A 22,272-nucleotide genomic window follows, 5' to 3' on the forward strand; every position below is an offset into this window, starting at 1 on the left:
GAAGAGATGATGCATCTTCAGAGAGGAGGATATTACCAGAAACAACCATCTTGATGAGAACAAGAAGCAGCCTAGGAAACACACTGGTGCTGGTGTGCCAGGGACACTTAAACACTGTTGGGGACAATAGACAGAATATTTGAAACTGAAATGAACTGAGAAAAATCTAAAGAGCCAGTTCCCTCATCCATGACCCCTCCCCGCCTGGAAGACAAGAGGCTGGAGTGTATGCAAAGGGGAAAGGGGGAACTCTACAGGCTGTGAGCTTCAGCGCTAGCCTTGGGCAGCCTGCAGGGCTGACTGAATGGGAGTCAGAGAAAGTAGTGAGAGAGAGTGGGAAGAATAGTATTAACACAAAACTGTCACCTTCAAGGCCAGCCTCCCTCCTCCTCCTCGTCCTGTTCTGTACGTCCTGTTCATTGCACCTCACATACCCTAATTTTGCTCCTGTCAAAGGTACTGTTAATCACTACACTGGACGATTACTAGTCCTTCCTGTTCACTGTGGAGGGACCTGAGTACCAAGAATTGGAGCCAGGCTTTGAGCGTGTGCTTACTCATCAACCCTGTTGGTTAACCACCACTGACCGCTATCTCCTCTTTTACAGAAGTGAAAGAGAGAAAGAATGGTAGAGCAACTTGCTTCACTGCGAAAGCAGGAAATGGCCAAGGCAGGATGCAAACCTCCACAGAGGGCTCCAGACATCCCTGACTGCTGTGTCCCTTTGCAGTTGGCTGCAGGTTTTAGCCCCACCCCAATTCTTGTGTTTCAGAACTGGGCTACCTATATCACCAGCAACAGCTTCTCACCTCTTGGGTTCTTAGGCAAGTAAGTGACAAAAAAATGTCAGGCACTTTTCCTGGTGGTGGTGGAGGGTGGGAGCACACACTATTGTAATTACCACTTATCACCTGGAGCAGGCCCAGGGAAATCAGATCCAGAATGGGACTGTGTGGCTCACCTGGGAGAGCTCAGTTTTCACCTCTGGCCAGCTGCCAGAGCCACCTCTCTGGCCCCTCCCGGCAGAGCACAGCATCTGACAGGCCAGGCCTGGGTGGCTTTATCTCCAGCAAGCACCCGGCTGCTCTCACTCTGTGCTCTCTGGGACTTTGCTTGTGGTTTTAATGAAAGCCTTCATGTAACATTGAAGAGTTGTCAGTTATTGCTTCTGGGAATAAAATTCAGCCTCTGCTGGGGTTGGACCCCCAGACATTTCTCTCAAGGGAGTTGCGGTTTGAGTAAGCCCTCATGTGAGCACCTCTCAAGTGTAATTAGATGTACCAGCTGGGGCTCCTCCCAGACAGCCAGTAAACAAACAGTGAGACCTGCCAGACTCTGGTGTGTGTGTGAGAGAGAGAGACACATATCACCTACCTCATTCTGAGTGGTCTGTCAAGAAGCCTGGTTCAGGCTTCTCCCCACACCCCAAAGATAAGAAGACAAAGCTGAAACTCAGGCCTGCATAGCTACAATGGCATCGCCAGAGCCCTAGACACCAGATTAGTCCACTTGAAGCTCAAAGTGCCACTTGCTTGGGTCTCCCCTGGAACCACCAAGTCCATACCCAGGGCTGGGCTTTGGGGATTTCCATTGCTTAGCCCTCTGTCCTGGCCTCAGAATACTGACCTCGGGCATGTGAACCTGACAAAAGATGCTCTGTGTATACCCTCCTTCCAAACCGGGCAGTACCATGTGTACATACACTGCACCAAGTCAAGCCAGCCATTTCTGTGTCTTAGAATTCCTCACTAGCTATTGCACAGGACAGCTGACGCCACTTCAGCAGCTTTGCTCTTGGCCACTCTTTGGGAGGGGGCAAAGGCAACCTCACTGAGAAGGCAAAAGGACTTTCTAGAGCCTGGTGAGTGGACCGGAAGTCCCTCATTTTGACAGTGGCAATGAGAAGTGAGTCTGTAGCCTGTAGCTGGCTAGACCTGGGACTTGCTATTGATGTAGTGGGGGTTTTAGCCATTGACACCATCAGGCATTTGTATCAGGGAGCATAGGAACACCATATTTCCCAGTGGGGTTGATTTTGTTGTCCCCTTGCACATTTAGCAATACCCTGAGACATTGCTGGTTGTTACAATGGTGAGGTGGCACTACTGGCCTCTAGTGGATAGAAGCTGGGAATGCTGTTATATCTCATATCAGACAAGATAGATGCAGCAAACAATTGTCTGGCCTGGAATGTCAATAACCAACTCCATTAACACCGATAGTGGGGGAGAGAGGTGGCTCAGCTGTTAAGAACATACATCACTTTTGTAGAGAACCCCCCGGTTAGGTTTGTAGCACCCGCACTGGGCAGATAACAACCACCTGTACTTCCAGCTCCAGCGGATCCAATGCTGTCTCCTGGCTTCTGCATGCTGCTGCACTCACACGCATGTTTTCCTATATGCGCATACACTCACAATTAAAATGTAAAAAATTTAAAAATGAATGCAAACAGACTGGACTTGGGGGTGATCCTAGTTCCTCAGGAGGCTGAGCCAGGAGGATTCTGAGTTCAAGGCCTACCTGAACTACAGAGGGAGTTCAAAGACATCCCAGATAACTTAATGAGATCCTTATCTCACACACAAAGAAAGTAAACAGAGGTCTTGGGAATACAGGTTAGTAATAGATTGCTTGCCCACGGTTCGTGAGATTCAATTCCTCATACCTGAACAACAGCAACAAATATGCAAGTGGTAGTACATAGATACACATACAAGACACATACGAGTAGACATAAAAGATGCCCTAAGTCCAAACCCTCGACAGCCTTGGTGTGCCAAGCACAATGCTAATTTAGGCTTTGGTTTGGGGTTTTCTAAGTTCCCACTTGTCATTATTCAGAAAGAAGATGTAGCTTAACCCAGGGGCCAGCAAAGAGAGCCTTAGTGGTGGGTCCCATAGCCAGTACCCCATATGATGTAAACTTAAAGGACTTGGTTTACCGAAGGCCTGACTTACACCCTGGAATCCTTGGATGAATTGGACAGTGCTTTAACAGAAGCACAAGGATGAACAAATATTAAGTTCTGGCTGCCTGATCAGATTTATTCCATACAGAATCCCCAGGTGGTCTCTTTACTGAAGTGTTCAAAAACAGAACATTTAGTTGATACAATTGTATCTCCCATGCAGTAACCAAGTGGAACCAGTTACAGGATAGAGTATAGCACAGGAGCTGTTAGAGAAGCCAGGCCACAGGGGCCAGCTGTTTTCTCTACAGTTGATTCAATGCCGTCCCGTGGTTGGCGGTATGTGGAGGAGGACGCTTCTCAAGGATCTAGTCCTTGGCCAGCTCCTCAAAGGGCACACACAATTTCTTTCTGCTATAAAGTGAATCTGGGCATTTTATAGCTGAAAAGGTGCAATTCCATTTGAATCAATCAAAGGACTGAAGGCAAAGGCTCTTGATGGAGATTAAAAGCATTATTCCCTGATTGACGGTCCTATGGCTGAAGCTTAAGCAAGAGAGTATCTTGCTCGAGGGAGGCCTGTTATCTTAGCCACACTCACACAGGGATTGGGGGTTTGCACACATCACATTGAAGGAATATATGTCTTAACTAGAACCCTGTAAAATTTCTCCTTTATAAAATATGTACATGGTAATAATATCAGGGGAAGCATACCTTTCAGCCACTTTGGACATTTTCAAACAATGTCTGTCAATCTGTGCGTTCAAAAACGTTATCTGGCAGAAAGAGAGAACATGGGTGCTGAGGTCAAAACAGAACTCGATTCTCCTTTCTGTGAACCCAAATCCCTGCAATCACACCGAGGTCTAATCACCTCCTCAGACAGCACTCCTACTCTGTAGCTGCAACCAATGTGCCCTTTTAGAAATCCCTGCCACACTTAAGGTTCTAATACAATTTAGTTTACATCTAATTTTCACCTGTTCATAACTATCATTTAAATTTTACTTCCCCCAAAAAAGTATTCACTCAAAAGATAGCATATAGTCTCCAAAGCAACAGAATGGATAGACAATATGTATACTATAAAAATCCTAAACTCCAGTAACAGTTCCTCTGCCTACTTTCCATGTGTGTATCACACCCATGCATTTGTCATGTTTAACTAGAAACAGCAAATAGCTACTTTGCATCTGTCTGTTTCTTTCCTTTTACCCTAACCATTAGCTTGTCAAGGAAAGGCATTTAAAGTCACTCTTTGCCAACCCCTGTCAAAAGCCAGTAAGGCACAATAAAAAGGTCTCAGAAGGCAACAATGTTCCCAGTCACTCTGTTAATGGGGCTTCCTCACCACAACAGTAAACAATATGTAACGAAATGATGACTTTGGGCTGGGGCTCTCTTTATTCTTATGTCTTCTCTTTGAGTCTTAGCAATATACAGGTAGTGGCCCTGGACTGGTGTATTCTGGAAGTTCATCATAATACTAAGTTCTCCAGGAAGGGACATTCGCCTCTCCTTCCCTAGTTCCCACAGGAGGCAGTGGGAGACCTTGACCTCAAAAGTCAGCACACCAGTGGGATAGCTCAGTCACACACTGTTTAATAACTGCTGGAGAAGCTTAGAGGAGAATTTCTCAAGCTTTTGTGAAGTGTCACGTACAGGCTCAAGTCATCCACCAGCTGGGTTCTGCTGTCCACAGATCACCCTGGGAATATCATGCTCCCATGCTCACCTGTTTTCGAATGTCATCCTTTGTAGTTTTCCTGATTGGCTGGCTTGGTATGTGCACTGGACTCTGTGACTGGGACTCTTCAGTCACACCATACACTGACTAAAAGATGAAGCAAAAACACAAATCACACACCTTCAGTGTCATGGGTGGCACAGGAGCCAATCCATCATCTCATTCTTTCAACTGTCTCTATAGCATCCAAGCCACATGACTGGCCTCTGTTTGAATTTCTCCCATGGTAGACCTCTCGAGAGACCTCATCTTCTTTGGGTTATAACACTGGGAAAATCCTTCATTTCCTTGAGGAAATGGTCTCTCTATGTAGCATTGTTTCTTTAAATATGGCTTAGAGGCCAACCAACTTCAAAGATCAGTTGGAGGTCCTCAGTAAAGAGGTACATTGCTGAGTCCCACTCCAGATGGACCCAATCAGGATTCTCATGGGTGGGTTTGGGAATCTGTTCTTTAAACAAATACCCCAGGTGATTTGGGGGTCAACACTGAGCTCAAGAACAATAGCTGTAAGGTACATTCAGAAATTCCCCAGGGTTTCTTGATGGTCAGCAGATGCCATGCCCATCTGGCACAACGTTGAGATGGCAGGCTTCCTGGCTAGTGCTCCTTGTAAATTAAGCAGTTTTCTGGCCTTGGTTTCTACTAAGGCATAGCTATGACTGCTGTTCAAATTGTTCATGGTATTACAAACAGGGAAAGAAATATCCCTGAAGGATATGCTTTTGTACAATTGCAAAAGGCTCTGATGACATATACATAATTTCATAAATATCTGGGATATTAGAATTAGGGGTCCTTAAAGACTAAATAACGACAGTTAAAACTAGAGGTTTAAAATACAACACAGTGGCCACTGTTGTTTACCCAATGAGCAGATTATATAAGTACATACCTGGGGTTTCGATCCCTCTGTGTCTGTCTGTCTCTGTCTCTTTCTCTCTCTCATACACACATTACTCCTTGTCTAAATATCTAAATTCCTTCCAAATCCCAAATATGACAAGTAGAAAATTCTATACCTCATCTCGTGGAATAGGTTCTGATTAAAACACAGGACCACTGGAAATCTTACATAACATTATTGTTGGGCTATGTTCATAAGATAGCTATGAAACAAGTGAGTTTAGCACTCAAACTTGAGTCATATTCCCTCCAAGATAGCTTGATAGGTATATGAAAGTGTTTCTAAATCCTGAAACACTTCCGATCCAAAGTTTTCTGGATTCATACTTGGTCATACTTGGGGACATTTGTGGATATACCCTAACCTTCTGAAATTGGTGTTAGAGAGCACAGCCATATTCTCCTGTAGAATGGTCTTTGGAGAGGGTGAATGTATTGATGGAGGTAGTCTGGGTATGGTCCTCATGGGGATGCTGTGGTCACTACCCATGTTAGTCTAGTGAAATACAAGGGATTCTAGGGTCATTCAAAGTAGGGCAAGAAGGTGATGTGGGGTTTGACAATTTAGCTCTATTTAAACTCTCCCATTTGCTTCTAAGGACCCAAAGCCCTTTGTGACTGCAGGGTCTTCCATGTTTTGTTGCAGTGGTTTCTTTTCTTCACTGCAACCTCCCCAGAGCCAGCAGCTATTTACGCTTGTCTCAGGGGACCCTGCTCATATAAAGCCTCTGGGAAGCCCCACTCTGTTTTAGCTGCACCTCCAGGGGCTCCTGAACAAGTCCCATTTTTCCTAATACAGCACAGTAGCTCTGTTGCCTGTGTTCTGGTTTCATTCCCTTGAAGACTAGGGGATCTCCGAGATCTGGACCTGAACCCCAGAATTTTGCACACTAAAACATACCAGCCACCCAATAGACATTTCTAGAATCTATTAATAAAATGATCTCAAAAGGTAAAGTGTAGCAGAATCACAAGCAGAAAAATCACTATGTGAAGACTACCAGAAACAGAGGACTATCCCCACTAGGAAGTTGTAATTCAACTAAACCAGCAGACCTTTTTAACCTTTTGAGGGTTCTTCAAACGTCGGCATTTTCTGATATCCATTTCTGTTGTGTTCACACAGCCTGGCTGAGAGAAAAAAATAGTATAAATTACTAAGTGAAAATTATGCTTCCAATTGAATCCAAGTAATGCCATCAGACCTAATCCTTCCCTTTGCAGATAATGCATAATCTTTTTATCTTGCCATAATGCGTGTTTCTATGTGGAGTTCTCACTGGAAATATAAAATATGACCTTATAATCAGGATGCCTTGTGGAAGGCCTGGTATGCATTCCTGCCACCAAATCTATATTTAAAGTGGCCATAGTGCTTTGGGCATAGCCTGAAAAAATTCCCATGTCAGGACAGGAAGGTTCTTTTTGATATTGTTGCTTTTAATCAGTTTTTAGGAAGGTTGAAATAGTTTTGTTCATTTTCAATTCCATTTCCTGGGGGCAATCGAGATTTGTTTTAATAATGTGAAATCAGGGACACAGTCAAGCTTCATTGTGTACTGATTTGTGAATTCATCTACTTGCTGAGTTTTCTCTGTAATGTGCAAATCAGTGTTCTCAGAGCCCAATGACCATTTACAGACACACGAAGAAGAACAATAATTTGAGTCACCACACATAACCATGCCCAGATGAGGCTGAGCAGGGTGAGGCTCTGCCTTCCTATTCTAAGCCATAGAGACACCTTTATAGGGCTTATTTGTTGCCAGGCTTTCTACATTTTTGTGTTTATCTTGGTGATATTTCCATTTTGGTAGTCTTCAAGCAGGGTGTCAAAGAATTGAGTAGGGCTCTAAGGGTGAAGGGGTTCCCATGTGCCATAGGAGAAAACAGAACGACTGTGATCTGGCCTGAAGTTCTGCCAGTTGTGGGTTCAACACAGTGAATCAACATTATATATTAAATATGGTATCTTTACACAGGAACACACATGAAAAAAGCCAAAAGCCATGTATTGATCAAAATATATGAACAGTTTCTGGAAGGAAGCTAGCTCACCCAGGAACAATACTTCAATATTCACTAATTCAGAGTTTTCAAAGACTTTATAGAACATGACTAGCATAAATGACCAGACTTAACAGTATGTAAGAAGACTATCTTAAGATTTGGGGCTTAATGATGGCAGAAACAAACATTGCTAATTTGGAGGAATAGAGAATTCTATTCCTCTCCTGGAATCCACATTGTTTCCCCATTTCTAATCCTACATTTTCCCCAGTGTATAATTTTTAAAAGATGGGACTGACATACACCCCCGCCCCCACGGAGATCTGTGGGGAGAATATGAATGAATGCAAAGAGAATTTCACAAAGCTTAGCAGTTATCTTAAGGAACAGTCACTTGGTCACTAAAGACAGTCGAAAAGAAAGAAGTGGGCAGATTCAGGACAGCAAACCACACAGAACTTCCTCACCACTGGCCTGTGGACATCCCAAAAGGCCCGTTCTTGACTATCCAAAATTTTCCTTTCTGTCTTATCCTTTTTCCGATCAATCCTGAAAGAATAAGGAGAAGAAGTGAGAAGTGTTTTACTGTTTTCTCTTCTGTCTCCTCAGCTCTTCTGCTCCTAAGGGCCAAGGTTGAACCCAGACTATTGCCACCAAAGTGACCCCTCAGTGACCCCACGAGTGGCAAGAGCTTGTTTTAGGCTGGATTACAGATTATCATTTGTGAGCAATGAAAATGATAGGCAGGAAGAATGAGCAGAAACAGAGTTGCCCACAGGAGGTATCAAGATCTGGGCTACTAAGAACTGAATTCTCCATCGTCTGCCCTTACTTCGGAGCAAATTCTGCCTGTGTGACTTGAAAAGAAGGGACACAGCCACCTGTTGGCCAATGTTCCATCTCAAACATGAAATTTTAAATGGCAGTTAAAACATCTGTAAGATGCTCCGATTATGTGTTTTAAAAATCACTTAAACCATCTGGATTTCTAAAAGGCAGAGCAGTGGCCCCAGGGCCTGTGATAAGACCCAACAATAAATATCACCAGCCTCAATTGGGGAAAGGCACCAACTGCAGGAGGAAAACTATAGATGGCAAAGCTAGATTCCATGTGTCCTGACTGGGAGCACAAAAAAGAGCACCCCCCCCAAAGCATGTATCATTTCACATCATCTAAGTAAAAAGCAACTCAGATTAATTGCCATGTGACTTGTGGTTCTCAGCTCTCTTGGGAGCCCTTTAGTTTACTGGACTGAAATAAACCCATAACCACCCTGTGATTTTTGTGATAATTGCTGTGTACTTAAATGGCCCACAATTATTATGTAATCACAGAGTTAATCAGGAAAGTTAATGGAGAAAAGCCATATATGTACCGAGTGACAGTTTCTCCCTCCTTTATAGTATGATGCTGTTTGATTCTGGGGTAGCTAATCCACTCTTCTCTTTGCTTCCCAGTGGCTGGTGGACACCCAGATACAGCTCTACCTCACTCCATCCAGATCAGAGTCCCTGCTCCCACCCGCCCTCCCCCCTCCTACTTCCCAGATGGTCCCTGCAGTCACTTAGTGCCTAGTACCTGGTGTCTGCCTTCCCTTGGGGACATCTGGGAACCCTGGGCTGGGAAAGAACCAGCAGGAGGCTGGCACCATGGACAGGGGAAAGGTAGAAATAACTGAGGGAGAATGGCGGCCATGATGGTATCAGACTGCTGGGCCAGATGACCTCTGTTCATTTCCAATGGTGACCACTGGTGATCAATAATGACGCACACAGCCCCCAAACTTGACCCTAGGTGTTGAGTGGGGCCACTCCCAGAGCATGAAGAGGTTCTTGGAAGCTGTGTGTGTGTGTTTTTTTGGGGGGGCTGTTCCCCTCCAAGGGATTCTCAGAGAAAAGGTCCCTGTGTTCTTCCAGCTCAGCCTCTTTCCCATCCCTCTTCTGTCTTCCTTTGCCTATTGGCACTGCTGGCTAAGCTAGACATGATCAGTGTGAGAAAAGGGAGACCTTGGTCGTAGCAATTCCATGGTCCTAGGTGACATCCATTACCCATCTTTCATGCTTCCTTATTGAAGAAGCAGCCTCCAGTCTGTTTCCATGGGTGAAGATACAGACAAAACCCTTCCACCTTTTTCCTCCTTCCCTCTGTGCCCTTTGAGGAAGATGAATGAGTTCATCTATGGGGAGATTGGAAAGCTCACACTGGTTCTTCTGGGTTAGCCTGAGCTCAAGCTATCTGTTCTCTGAGGTGAGCTTACAGGGGTGGAGGTGAGGAGGCCAGCTCTGTTCCTGCAGAGGTATGTAGATACCGACCTCTGCTCAGGAAGGACATAGCTTCTAAGCCATGCCTCATAATGGAGTTTCAGTGCTGAACCCAGAAGTCTAAATTCTGTGCCTTATTTTTCCATTAGTTTTAAGCTTCGTTCCTCTATGGAAGACGGCAAGAGTGAACTTATCCCTCATCTGGTATAAATGCAAAAGGTCCTTCCCACAGGTTTCTGAGTTCAAGCACTTGGTCCCTACTATTGAAGCTGTTTGAGGAGAGTGTGAAGTCAACGGGAGGTGGGGCCTGGGTAGAGGCAGTGGGTCACTTGGGGGCAAGCCCTTGGAGGTATATATAGCCCAGGCCTGGTTCTGATCTAGCTCTCCCAGCTTCCTGATCCTCCACGATGCAAGTAGCCCCTGCCATAGACTCCCGCTACACCTTCCACTACGATGTGGCGTCCACCCCACCCCCAAAACCATGCACCCATAGAAACCTTTCCTCCTTAGGTTTCCTTTGTCACAATGTTGACAAAAGTAACTAGGACTCTTCCTCAAGTTTTAGCACGTTAGCCTGTGGAGTCTAGGGCTCTAGCCCACAATGAACCCAGCCTGGTGTTCTCCAGTCTCAGCAAAGACATCTTACGGAAATCTCTGGGTAAGGTACATCCTTCAGCTCTGCCTTTGAGAAGGCTCTCTTTTTCTGATGAAATTGTTCTAGCAAGACCTCAGTTCCCGATGGGACACCTGTTCATCAGGATCTTCCTATTATTTATCCCATCTCTCCTGGGGGATGAGAGAGACCAAGCTGGGTGGGAACCTTCCTTTGGCCACCACACCCTCTAGAGAGCTCTTTTCTCTCCCAGAAGTCTCTGCTGCATCCACTTACTTCACTTGTGCCTCTGCTTGCATAAAGATGAACTCCCACTTTCTTGCAAAGGCCCTCTGGAGTCTTGCTAAGTTTTCCTGGTGAGAAATAAAAATCAATAAGAAGATATTAATCACCATAAGCTAATGTATCAACACCTATGCTTATTATAAGGCAGCCATCATTTCTGGCTTCCTCCCATCAAAATAACAGGGTCTCATACTAAAGCCACTGGACATGAACCCCAATTTGACTTTCCACTAGGCTCTGATGAATTGCTTAACTCTTAATATTCATTTATAAGTCTGAGGTCTGTGGGTCACCCTGATTCATCTTCTCTCAGGTGTTATTTTGTAAACACAAGTCACATAGTGCTTGGTATAGAGGCTACGGGAAAGGTTGCCTGGTGGCCGTGGGAAAAGGATGTCAGGGTCATCCCATAGCAAAGCTCTGGATGGAACTCTTGAGCATAATTCTTCCAGTAGGGATCTGGGGATGTTGAAGGAAAGGGGAACCTAGAATGCTTTGCGTGGGTACTTTCTAAGGTCAGGATTCAGAAGTGGACCAAACAGAGTGACTGTTTGTGAGGTTCCTGGAAGGAAAAAAAATCAGAAACAGGAAAAGAAAGGAAGGAAGGGTGGAAGGAGGGAGAAAGGAAGAAAGGAGAGGGGAAGAAGGGGAGGAAGGGAAAGAGGGGGAAGGGAGGAAAGAAGGAAGATTATCCATCCAGGATCATCTTTAGAGGGAAAGGGGAAAGCTGTTTTTCCTCTCAGCCTGCAGACTTTTCTACTGGAACCTCAGGACAATGGGAAGAGGTGTTTGACAGCAACTCTAATGATCCCCCTAATTCTGATTAATGCAAGACTTGAGCCCATATTATGGAATGTATTTCCATAGAGCTCATGTCAACACTAATTGATTACCGTCATTAGTAGGTTATTAATGTAAGAGAAGCCTTGTTTAAGAAACACAAAAATTCACTACTTTGAAAAGAACTATCCCTTTGATGTTTGCATTCTTTGTAGGAAGTCTGGCTGGTGATACCTAAATGTCAATCACTTAGGGAAGCAGTGAACTATGACTCTATCATACTGTGGATTACTAGGCAATCTAGTTAGTATTACTAACGTAGATTGATTCCCTGGATGTCTGTCATTAGAAGAAGTAGCAGGAACAGTCAAAACTTGTATGTACAAAAAAAAAACTTAATGGGGGAATCATAGGTCATTTTCTCCCTTTTGCTGTCTGAATTTTTTATTTCCTATGAAGAATACATGAAGTCAGAAAATTTTTAATAAAATCAGCATGCTTTGGGAACAAAATGCATGCTTTGGGAACAAAATGCATTTGTAGTTTCTAAGCATTTTTATGCAGAACTTAATCATGGGGGGAAAACATTTTATGCTGTATACTTTACAAATATCAAAACAGATCACTGTGGAGCAAGCGAACAGAAAACTGAATAAAACACACCAGAAGCTGATGCGTCATTTCTGTGTAATGTATTTTCTAAAACACAGAAACCTGGACAAGAGCACCAGAAGAATTGGGAACCTTGCGACATGCTAGGGAAGTCACACGGTAATAGCAAAGCTGTTTGCCTTGGGTATGTAGCAAGTAAAACAGCTGGCTTTGGAAAGACAGGTGATGTGACTACTGGGACATCAGGGCACACAGGTAAGCATCCAGCTCCCAGGATGTTAAAAGACACAGACATACTGTTGCAGGTTTGGAGATGGTCACACAGGATGGTTCAACATGTGATGTGATATGATATGCAAACACTAAGTAGATCCTGGGCTCCTAGGCAATCTCCCAGCATCCATCTCTACTCTGCCTCCCAAACGCAAGTCTGTGATACCAACAGGCTCAAAGAAGGCAGCATGCCATGCCCAAGCCCTGCTCTTCACTGGCTACACGTTTGCCTTAGGGTGGTGGAGAGGGGAGCTATGTTATCTCCTGTCCCCTAGCTGTCACTCTTTAGTCAGTTCAGTTCAGCGGCATCTGTACCACACATAGTATGTGGTGGGGAGGTACATGAATACATAACCAATTTCCCTGGTTCTCTGTGTTGCTTGTGAGACGTGGTGTGGGGAAAAGGTTCTGTAACCAGAAGTTAAACATATTCACAATGATACGTGAGTCTTCATGTCCTCAGTGTTTTCATTTCCAGACTCTGCCAAGTGGGTGGGGCTAGCAGAGTGGGGAAGTGGGATGTCTAATTCGTGCAAGGAAATACATTGTATGACAAAGATAGAGGAAAATAAGTGACAGAGAAAGGAGACCTCCCTTGCAATGGGTGCCTTGTCTCTCCTACTAAGCTTAGGAGATGGATATAAAGGTGGAATTAAAAACTTTGATCTGAAACTTGTTGCTCAGAAAATTTGACAATCTTCCAGAAAAAAATGTGAATGCCCAACACATGTATATAGTTATATGCCAGAATCAGGACTTCAGATAGTTCCATTACTTCTCCAAATCCCCTGGGATTTGGTCATACTCCAATCCATCTATAACTACATATATTGATCTGTTTTCCTTCATAGTATATGTGCTATCTTTGCAAGAGTGTCAAAAATGGGATGGGTGGCTTAAGACTGGATTCTTTCACTCAACACTATGCCTGCAATGTAGTTGTGTATAACAAGAACCAATTCCTTTCTACTGCAGGATACTATTCCATTGTATGTACCTAGTTACTAACTAGGTACATTGTACGATGTATCTAGTAAGTTAGCTACATTTGTCTAATAAGATGTGTTTGGGTTGTTTTCAGCCCTGGGGTATGACATATAAACCTAATATGGTAACATGGTGATTTTGATGTAAAATAGGTTCTGATTTCTCTACTTGATTATATGTGATAACTGTATACTTAGCTTTATAAGAAACTGCCATGACATAAACCATTTTTCCATTCCCTAGTAATACAAAAGAATGTGTCCTGCATGTTCACTGACACTGGCTGTTAGTTACACCTTTCATTTTAGCTATTCTAATAGGTGTAATGGCATCTCACCATGGATTTACAATCTGTTTCCCAAATGGCTAAGGTATTGAGCATCTTCTCATGTGTTAATTTCTCATCTTTTGTCCTCTTTGGTGAAATATCTGAATAAGTCCTCTACCCATTTTTATGTTATTTCATTATTTATCTATACTATTGTATAGATGAGACAGGGTCTCACCACATAGCCCAGACTGGCATAGCCCAGGTTGGACTCAAACTCACAATATTCCTGTCTTACTGGGAAGCCAAATACTTTGTGGGTGCTGGGATTACAGGTATGTTCCACCAGAACCCACTTGAACTGTTTATTTTTAGCTGTTGAAGTTTGAGAGTTATTTATATAAGGATGCAATTTGATTGGCATGGTGAGAGGAACTGACAACAAAGGAGAAACAGAACACAGAACAGACTTCCTTCCCACTGCCTGGACATTCCTCCCACCCTGGCCTGGGAGTCACCGTACTCACTGCTTCGTAGTCTGCCAGTTCCAGCCTTGCTTTGTTCTGCATTGTCCTCTTACAGAGGTATATGGCTGAGGAGGAAGAGAAACAACAGCCGTATAAAGCCAGCAGTGCCATGGAATGGACCCAGCATGTGCCGCTCCTGCCAGTCACCCACTATGCTGGTTAGTTTCATGTCAACTTGACACAAACTAAAGGGGAAGATGGAACCCCAGTTAAGAAAATGCCTCCATGAGAGTGGACTGTACACAATCCTGTAGGACATTTTCTTAATTAGTTATGGGGAAAGAGACCTGACCAATGTGGGTGGTACCATCCCAGGGCTGGTGGCCCTGAGATCTATAAGAAAGCAGGCTGAGCAAGTCGTAAGGGGCAAGCCAGTAAGCAGCACCCCTACATGGCCTCTGCATCAGTCCCTGCCTCCAGGTTCCTTCCCTGTTTGAGTTCCTGTCCTGACTTCCTTTGATGATGAACAGTAATGTGGAAGTGTGAACCAAATAAACCCTCTCCTCCCCAATTTGTTTTGTTATGGTGTTTCAACACAGCAATAGTAACCCTAATTAGAGCACTCACCTAGACCATGCCAATGAGCAGATCTCCAAGAGGAAAAGCTTTTCAAAGTGGGTGTCATATGGGTGTCATTGCATTTGACATCCCCTTTCTTCCCTCTGCTATGTACTGAACACTGTCGGACCAGCATGACCTTTCACAAGCATGGCCATGACCTGTGTTGCATTCTCAGTGACCACAGAAGAAAGACTGTCTTTAGAGTCACAAATATGGCTCTTTATAATCCCGTCTTGCTTGGTCAAACCTCCTCTTCTCTCTCCCATGAGCTTTACGAGGCTTAGCAGCATGTGCAGAGGTCAGAGGTCAACCTTCAGTGTCTTTCCTTAGATACTACAGATCTTGTTTTTTGAAACAGGGTATCTCGATGGGACATGGGGCTTGCTAGTAAGTGCCAGGACCCTCCTGTTTCTGCTTCCCCAGCATGGGCTTTACCAGTGGGCACCACCACATCCAGCTTTTCATGGGGGGAGGGGCCTACACTGAAGTCCCTCATACTCACACTGCAAGCATTTTACACTATGTCACCCCTCCCCCAGTCCCACTAATATCTGAAAAGCCAGCCCAGTGTTCCAGTGAGCATCCGAATACCCTCTGTGACACAGCTTAGTCTCATTGCATCCCTCTTAACCGGAGTGTCCCCTGCTCTAGGCTGAAGGCTCCTTAGGGACACAGGCCATGTCTTACTCAACTGCTCCTGGTCCCTAGGCCTGTTTTTCCAGAGAAAGAGCAGAGAAAAGGAAAGACAACTTAGGCCTGTCCATCCAGGCTAAAGAAGGGTTCTTAGCCCCATATTTCCAGAACATTCTTTCTCAAACATCATCTTTCCCTTTCCCCTCTCTGCTTCTTCATTGTTGTCTTTCTTTTTAGTGCTAAGAAGGGGAAGCTGGATGTGACTGCTGTGAGTGACCATGAGGATGGACCACACTGACACCTTTCTTATGCCCTCTAGGCAATACTTGCTGGTTCAAACAACTGATTTTTTTTTTTTTGACAGCTGAAGATTTTGTGAACCCTGTGGGTAGCAGCCTTCTTTCCATTATGTCCACACTTCTGTATTCTACAGTCTGTGATAACCAGACTGACATAACCAAATCTGCTTATGCCAGTTCAGATGTATTCACTATATTAAAAACAATAACACCAGAGACATACACACACACACACACACACACACACACACACACACACACACACACACACACATGCACACGCACACGCACACACAAACCCAAACCTTTGGTTTGACTTTATGAGTCTTCCATTTAACAACAGTGGGAAAGCTGAATGGATGTACTAAAAACCACAGTTACTCACTGCAAATTTTGATCTTTTCCTAGGCTAGTGATGTGTGAAGTGTTACTCTCTTGGGAGGCTGGGCAGTGGCAGTGAGCCACAGTGCCCACAGGCTCACAAGGGGGAAGAATTAACACAGTGCCGTGTGCCGAGTTGCCAAGTGAGGGAGTCTGGTAGCTGGATGTGTATTTTGACTTGGGATATTTTCAGGTTACACTGGGAATATCAGAATATAACTTTACCATACGTTGAGGACTATCTGTACAAATGAAATGACTGTTAAAAGAAAGAATGATTGTGTCTCTGAAGACATTGCTAAACAAACTGGAACGAGCTAATGAATCAAGGCGAGTTGACTGAGGTAATTGCTGGTGCATTTGTTACAGATGAGGCATGGGGGGGGAAGCAATAAAAATGTAGGAGGGGCCAATTTTCATGTGGTTTTAAAAATTCTTAATGCAGCTTAATAATATTTAAACTGGATGGTTTATTTAATAAAGAAGCCCAAGTCCTTTGGAATTTCAGTCACAGAAAAGTCTTTGATCTTACTTCATAGCCTGTCACACGAATGCTCCTTTGCATAACATACATGTCCAGAGCAGTGCTTCTCAACCTTCCTAATGCTTCGACCCTTTAGTTCAGTTCCTCATGTTGTGGTGACCCAACCATAAAGTTATTTTTCTTGCTCCTTCATAACTGTAATTTTGCTACTGTTATGAGTCACAATGTAAATATATCCAATATGCAGGATATCTGATATATAATTCCTAAAGGGGCTGTGACCCATAGGTTGAGAACTGCTGATCTACAGGGCTTAAAGTAAGTGAACGCCACGTCTCCCAAGTTTTACTTTACTAACTCTTGCAGTGAACTGAGCAGCCAGAAGTCTTCATTGTGCCTGATAAAGAACCATCTGCTCTGGACAAAGTACCCCATTCAGCTTCTAGTACCAGACAGCCTGTGGGACTGGGGTCATCAAGCCGGAAGCTTGGCATGCCACCTGCCTCATCTCTACTCCTGGTGAGCCACTGGAGGTGGTGGCCACTTTGACAAAGCATTTTCTACTGGTTGAGTGTGAAACTCAGAGATGGCTAACTCAAGGGCTGGGAGTTAATGGGGTGGCTCAGTGGGTATGGACGCTTGGTGTTCAAGGTGTGAGTGAGGACCTCAGTTTTAATTCCCAGAATCTATGTAAAAAGCTATAAATGGGTATGCGTGCTTGTGTATGGCTGAATATCCCCCCTAACTTCAGTGAAGTGAGGAGCAGTGCCAGGAGGCTTAACACACTCACTGGTCACCACTCTAGCTCCAGATTTGGTGAGAGATGCTAGATCAGAAAACAAAATGGATCGTGATAGGGTGGATTACCTGATGTCCCCCTACAGCCACATCCACATGCATACAACTCTCACCGCCCCCCACAAAGTAAGCAGAACAGGGAAGGGCTAAAACAGATTTTGACTATGGGTTATATGCAGGTAGGATCATCCCAAGAAATTACCATCCGGGTTCAGAATGGCCAGAAGGTTATAGAGTACTGAGCAAGGAACACACGGCTGGTGCTGTAACTGCTGACCATGAGGCCACGGTCTTGTATTTCCAACCTGTTTGTCTGTGGCCAGTGCCACACTGGGAACCTGTTCACTATTGTGAACACTTGGCACTTTCAGGCTTGCCTGTGCCATTAGGGAGTCTTCTCCAGAGTGCTGGCTCCAGTGACCTCTAGTGGTGATAGCCAGTCCTGCAAGAGGACCTCTGGGGAATGTGAAATCCCATCTTGGCTTGTCCTGTTTAGCTGTCTGTCTATCTCTATCATCTATTTGTTTGTTTTTTTTTTACTTATACTAAAAATAGTTATCTCTACATCAAAACTTCACCTTGGCTTCTCTTGGATGCATCACCCTAACAAGGACACATTGAGTCTAACATACCAAATAGGGAACAGACTCTTGTACTGTTAGTGTACAAGGAACTGAGTCATGCAAGATGACTAAGGGGTAAAGGTGCTTGCTGTCAAGTCTGACAACTCGAGTTCAGCCCTGGAATCTATGCGGTGAAAGGATAGAAGTGATTCCTGCAAGTGGTCTGTGTGTGTATCTGTGCCATGCTCATGTGTGTCTGTGTGTGCACACACACAATAAAGTGTAACAAACTTTTTTTAAAGATATCTGGAATTGATCTATTTAAATGAACATGAAATTGGATCCATTCATGCTGAGTCACGGGACAACAGCACCTGCTTACTCTGAGCTTACCAACTATCAGGGACCTTACAAATGTGAACTCTACAAGTCCTCGTGGTAACTACCAGGTCTGTTTGGTTAGGGTCCCCATTTTGCAAATGAAGGGACTTTCACAGTCATTCCTCATTGCTGGGTATCCAAAAGGGCTCCCAGAGACAGTCCAGTCAGCTAAACCTTTTCTATGTGATTACTAGAGCTTTTATTATATAACCTGTCTGGGACTGTGTTCATCTTGATTGTCATCTTGATGGGAATTAGAGTCACTTAGGAGATGCACTTTTGGGCATATCTGTGAGGGTGTTTCTGGAAAGGTTTGACGGTGGAGGGTAGACCCACCCTCTGTGTGGATAGCACCATTTCATGGATAGAGCTCCTATTCTAAACACAAAGGAGACAGCAAGCTGAGTGCTGGGATTTACCTTTCTCTGCTTCCTGATTGCAGACACAGTGATGGGCTGCCTCATCCTCCTGCATCCACACCTTCCCAACATCAGATCCCAACAAACTCTTAAGTCCTTAAGGCCCTCTGGCTAGGCTTTTGCCATAGCAGTGAGAAAAACAACAGTGTCCCCCCCCCCCACGCAGAACCTATTCAACTGTCTCACTCATCTTCATCCACCCTCTTTCTGTCATCATGCCACCTTTTCTGTTGGGCCAGCAAGACTGTGACTTGGTCAGATTTGTGACATAGACACTAACACAGAGTATATCATTAGCCAATGTTTGTTGAATGAATGAAAGTTTCTGGTCCTTGATCAATCTAATTCATTCTTTTTTCTTAGTTTCAGGCTCACCTCCTTCTGGGGAGAGAACTGTCAAGCAGTAACAATTTTGCCTCACTGAAGCAATACCAACATCAGCCACCACTATGCCAGGGACAGCATCCCCCAGCACAGTGCTGACACCTTACTTGCCACACAGCAAACCTTGCCCAATTCCCTCAATCCCAACAAAGCAGAACCAGGAAAAAACCAATGATGCTCTGACTTTAATACTAGGCTCTAAGGCACAGGGAGGTTAGGAACTTGCCAAAGTCACACAGGCAGGGGGACCAGTTTGTTCTAAGGGTTATGTTTTCCCAATTCTCTCCTAGAAAGCTAGCTTTCTTACCAAACTGTCTCAGGGTTCTTTTTATATCCTGCACCCTGATTTTCTGACCTGAGACTTTGCGATAGACGGAGGCACAGGAATGCAAAATAAATTTATGTTAGGGGGATCCTAAAGTCATCTGCTGTTTCCGTCTCTGCTGATGCTGCCCACTAATATTCTAAAATGGAGCTCTGTAGAGAAAATTCTGAAAGAGGAAAATCTGGCCTGCAGTAGTCAGGCTAAGATGGTTGAATATATTTTACTCTTATTTTGATCCAGGCATCTGGTCTGACTCCAGCTGCTTGCCCCTGCCTGAGGGGCACAGGCTGGGTGGAACTGTGCTGTAATTATTTAAATGAGGAGTCAGGGCCACCCCAGAGCAGTCTTTCAACCTTGAAGCACTTGTTTTATGGTCAAACAGAGCTCCTACACTGAGCTGGAAGCTGTGGCAGAACTGATCAACTACTGTGTAGGGAATAGCCATTTGGGAGGGTCACAGTGGTGTCCCAGGACAGATGAGTAGCAGGTCCCCTCCTACCCCCCCTTCGCCCTTTACTGAGCACATCCTCTCCATTTATTGGCTCATTAGGCAATGCCTCACTTGCTGTACATCTCCAGACTATTCTCAGTGGTCAGTCTGCATCCCACAAGTCTGTGCTTCAGAATAGCAGCTTGTCTTGCAAACCTCCCAGACAACGGTCCCCACCAGCCAGACCCTGCGGCTGCAGCTACCTTCCTGTCACTCTTGATTCTGCAAAAACCCAGGGGAGAAGCTCTTGGGCTCACTGAGTGCCTTGGTCCTCAGGAGAGCCACAGGCTACAGTGCACTAGGGGCTGCAAGGATGCCATGCAAAGGGGTGGTGCTCTCAGCATAGACTCAAGGCAGGTCACACACAGGAGCAAGAAAGGGGATGGACTGGAGTCACTCAGCTCTAAGTTTAAAATCTGTTTCCAGGGAGTATCTGTTATTGGTCACCTTCAACGAAGAACCATAACCAGGAATTGGAGGGCTGGCTCAAGAGTTAAGAGTACTTTCTGTTCCCCCTGAGGACCAGAGATGGGTTACCAGCACCCATATCCAGTGGCTCATAACAGCCCATAACTCCAGCTTCAGGGAATCTGATGCCCTCTTCTGGCCTCTGTGTGTACTGCACACATATGATATACACACACACACACACACACACACACACACACACACACACACACACAGAGAGAGAGAGAGAGAGAGAGAGAGAGAGAGAGAGAGAGGAGGCATGAATGTATACATAAATGAAAATAAGTAACTTTAAAATGTGTATGGCAAATTGTGCAAAGGAACTAGAACCAGACAGAAATGTAGCTTAGCACACATAAGGCTGTGGGTTCAATCCCAGTGCTGCAAGAGAACCCACCTCAATCCAAACTAAACAAATGAAAAGATCTTAAGCAGTAACAAAACCCCAAACAGTACTGTAAGTAAAGATTTACTGAACACCCCATATGTCCCATGCCACTGATCCCACCCTGGGGTGATGTGAACACTTGGGGTAGACTAGCCTGGGCCCTCTTGGGTATCACTATCATCTGGGAATTCAAATAAATGTGATCCTGTGATGGTATGGACTTTCTGGGTCTCAAGGTCTTTATCTTAAGTTGGGGAAGATATAATTTATTCAGAGAATTGGTTCATGGAGAATTTTAAATAGTCTCTATGAGAGTGTGGCACAGGTCTAACTGGGCCCTTAAGGTCCAACTAGCAAAATCAGCAATGAGTTCTTAGTACATTTTTACAAGTATGTAAGAATAGAAAAGGCCAGGGGAAGGCAGCTCCTTGATGCAGCGCTCCCTGGTGCCATGTCCTTAGAAGGAGCAAGAAAAGCCCCTGTCACACAGTGTTCCCATAAAACCTGTTCCCTTTGCCCTTCTCTCGGGAGAACTGCATTGCTCAGTGTGTTGTGTCTTTGCTTACTATGTGAAACAGGGATCTTGACATATGTCAACAAGGAGTCAGTGGGGTCAAGAGCCCTTTCCCCAGTGCTGTGGCCACCAGGTGCTGAGCATTTTGTCTGTGGTACCCTAGGAGTAACAGGATGCATGGGTCACATAATCTCTACTCACCATAGTCAGTGTTTTCAGGTTCCCAGCAGTTTGAAGGCCAGAAGTAAGGAGCCTGCAACAGAGCACACAGCATCAGGACCAGAGGCATGCAGTTGTAAAAACAGAAATGTCAGCTGTGGGCAGACACTCCTTTACCCTTGGCACAGGCTGGCACAGTTTCCTCTTTAACACCTCGGCAGAACTATTTCCCCAAAGCCTTTGGCTTAGGCTTTGACACAGCCCCCAACTCTCTGTCTCTGTCTCTACTCCCTCTAAGGCAGAGTCTGGGAGAAGCCTTAACAGGAGGATGAGTGAGCACACAGCACATGAGAATACACTCCAGGGTGATACAAATCAAGTATGGTGATGGGGGATGTCCTTCTGGATATGTTTCTCTTATTGATTGATGAATAAAACACTGTTCCGCCAATGAGGCAGGAAGATAGGAGGGACTAGGAGATGAGAATTCTGGGAAAGGTAGGCAGGAGTTGTGATGCTGCCTGAGGAGTAACACCATGCCAGGCATTACTGGGTAAGTCACAGCCTTGTGGGTTAATGATTAAGACAGAGCTAGCCAATAAGAAGCCCTAGTCATCAGCCAACAGTGTCATAATTAATATAGTGTCTGTGTGTTCATTTGGGGCAAGGCAGTTGTGGAACCGGGTGGGAAATCCCATAACAGTATGGTACTTTCACATTCATGCAGGCTTAGCCTCCTCGGATCACTAAAAGGCATGTTCATTCTCTGAGCAACCCCATCACAAGGGGCTTAGACAGTGTCCCCAAATATCCACATTGTAAGATGGGTGATATCCACT

The 22,272-nt window shown here is 44.8% G+C and overlaps 1 protein-coding gene across 6 annotated transcripts in view; it reads right to left on the reverse strand.

The window, feature by feature from the left end:
* Positions 1–22,272, reverse strand: part of Rgs6 (regulator of G protein signaling 6) — a 499,978-nt gene that overhangs the window by 76,753 nt on the left and 400,953 nt on the right. For 4 of the 6 annotated variants that reach the window (XM_035445272.1, XM_035445268.1, XM_035445271.1 and 1 more), the window contains exons 5-11: positions 21,476–21,527; positions 14,187–14,251; positions 10,731–10,807; positions 8,047–8,128; positions 6,626–6,700; positions 4,652–4,750; positions 3,631–3,692 (exon numbers count right to left, since the gene is read on the reverse strand). In XM_035445272.1, the coding sequence (XP_035301163.1) occupies positions 3,631–3,692; positions 4,652–4,750; positions 6,626–6,700; positions 8,047–8,128; positions 10,731–10,807; positions 14,187–14,251; positions 21,476–21,527 (512 nt within the window). The remainder of the gene's footprint in view (positions 1–3,630; positions 3,693–4,651; positions 4,751–6,625; positions 6,701–8,046; positions 8,129–10,730; positions 10,808–14,186; positions 14,252–21,475; positions 21,528–22,272) is intronic. The other 2 variants (XM_035445267.1, XM_035445269.1) reach the window with 2 other exon arrangements.

The sequence above is a fragment of the Cricetulus griseus genome, chromosome 5, assembly GCF_003668045.3.
Source record: "Cricetulus griseus strain 17A/GY chromosome 5, alternate assembly CriGri-PICRH-1.0, whole genome shotgun sequence".
Taxonomy (NCBI): Eukaryota; Metazoa; Chordata; class Mammalia; order Rodentia; family Cricetidae; genus Cricetulus; species Cricetulus griseus.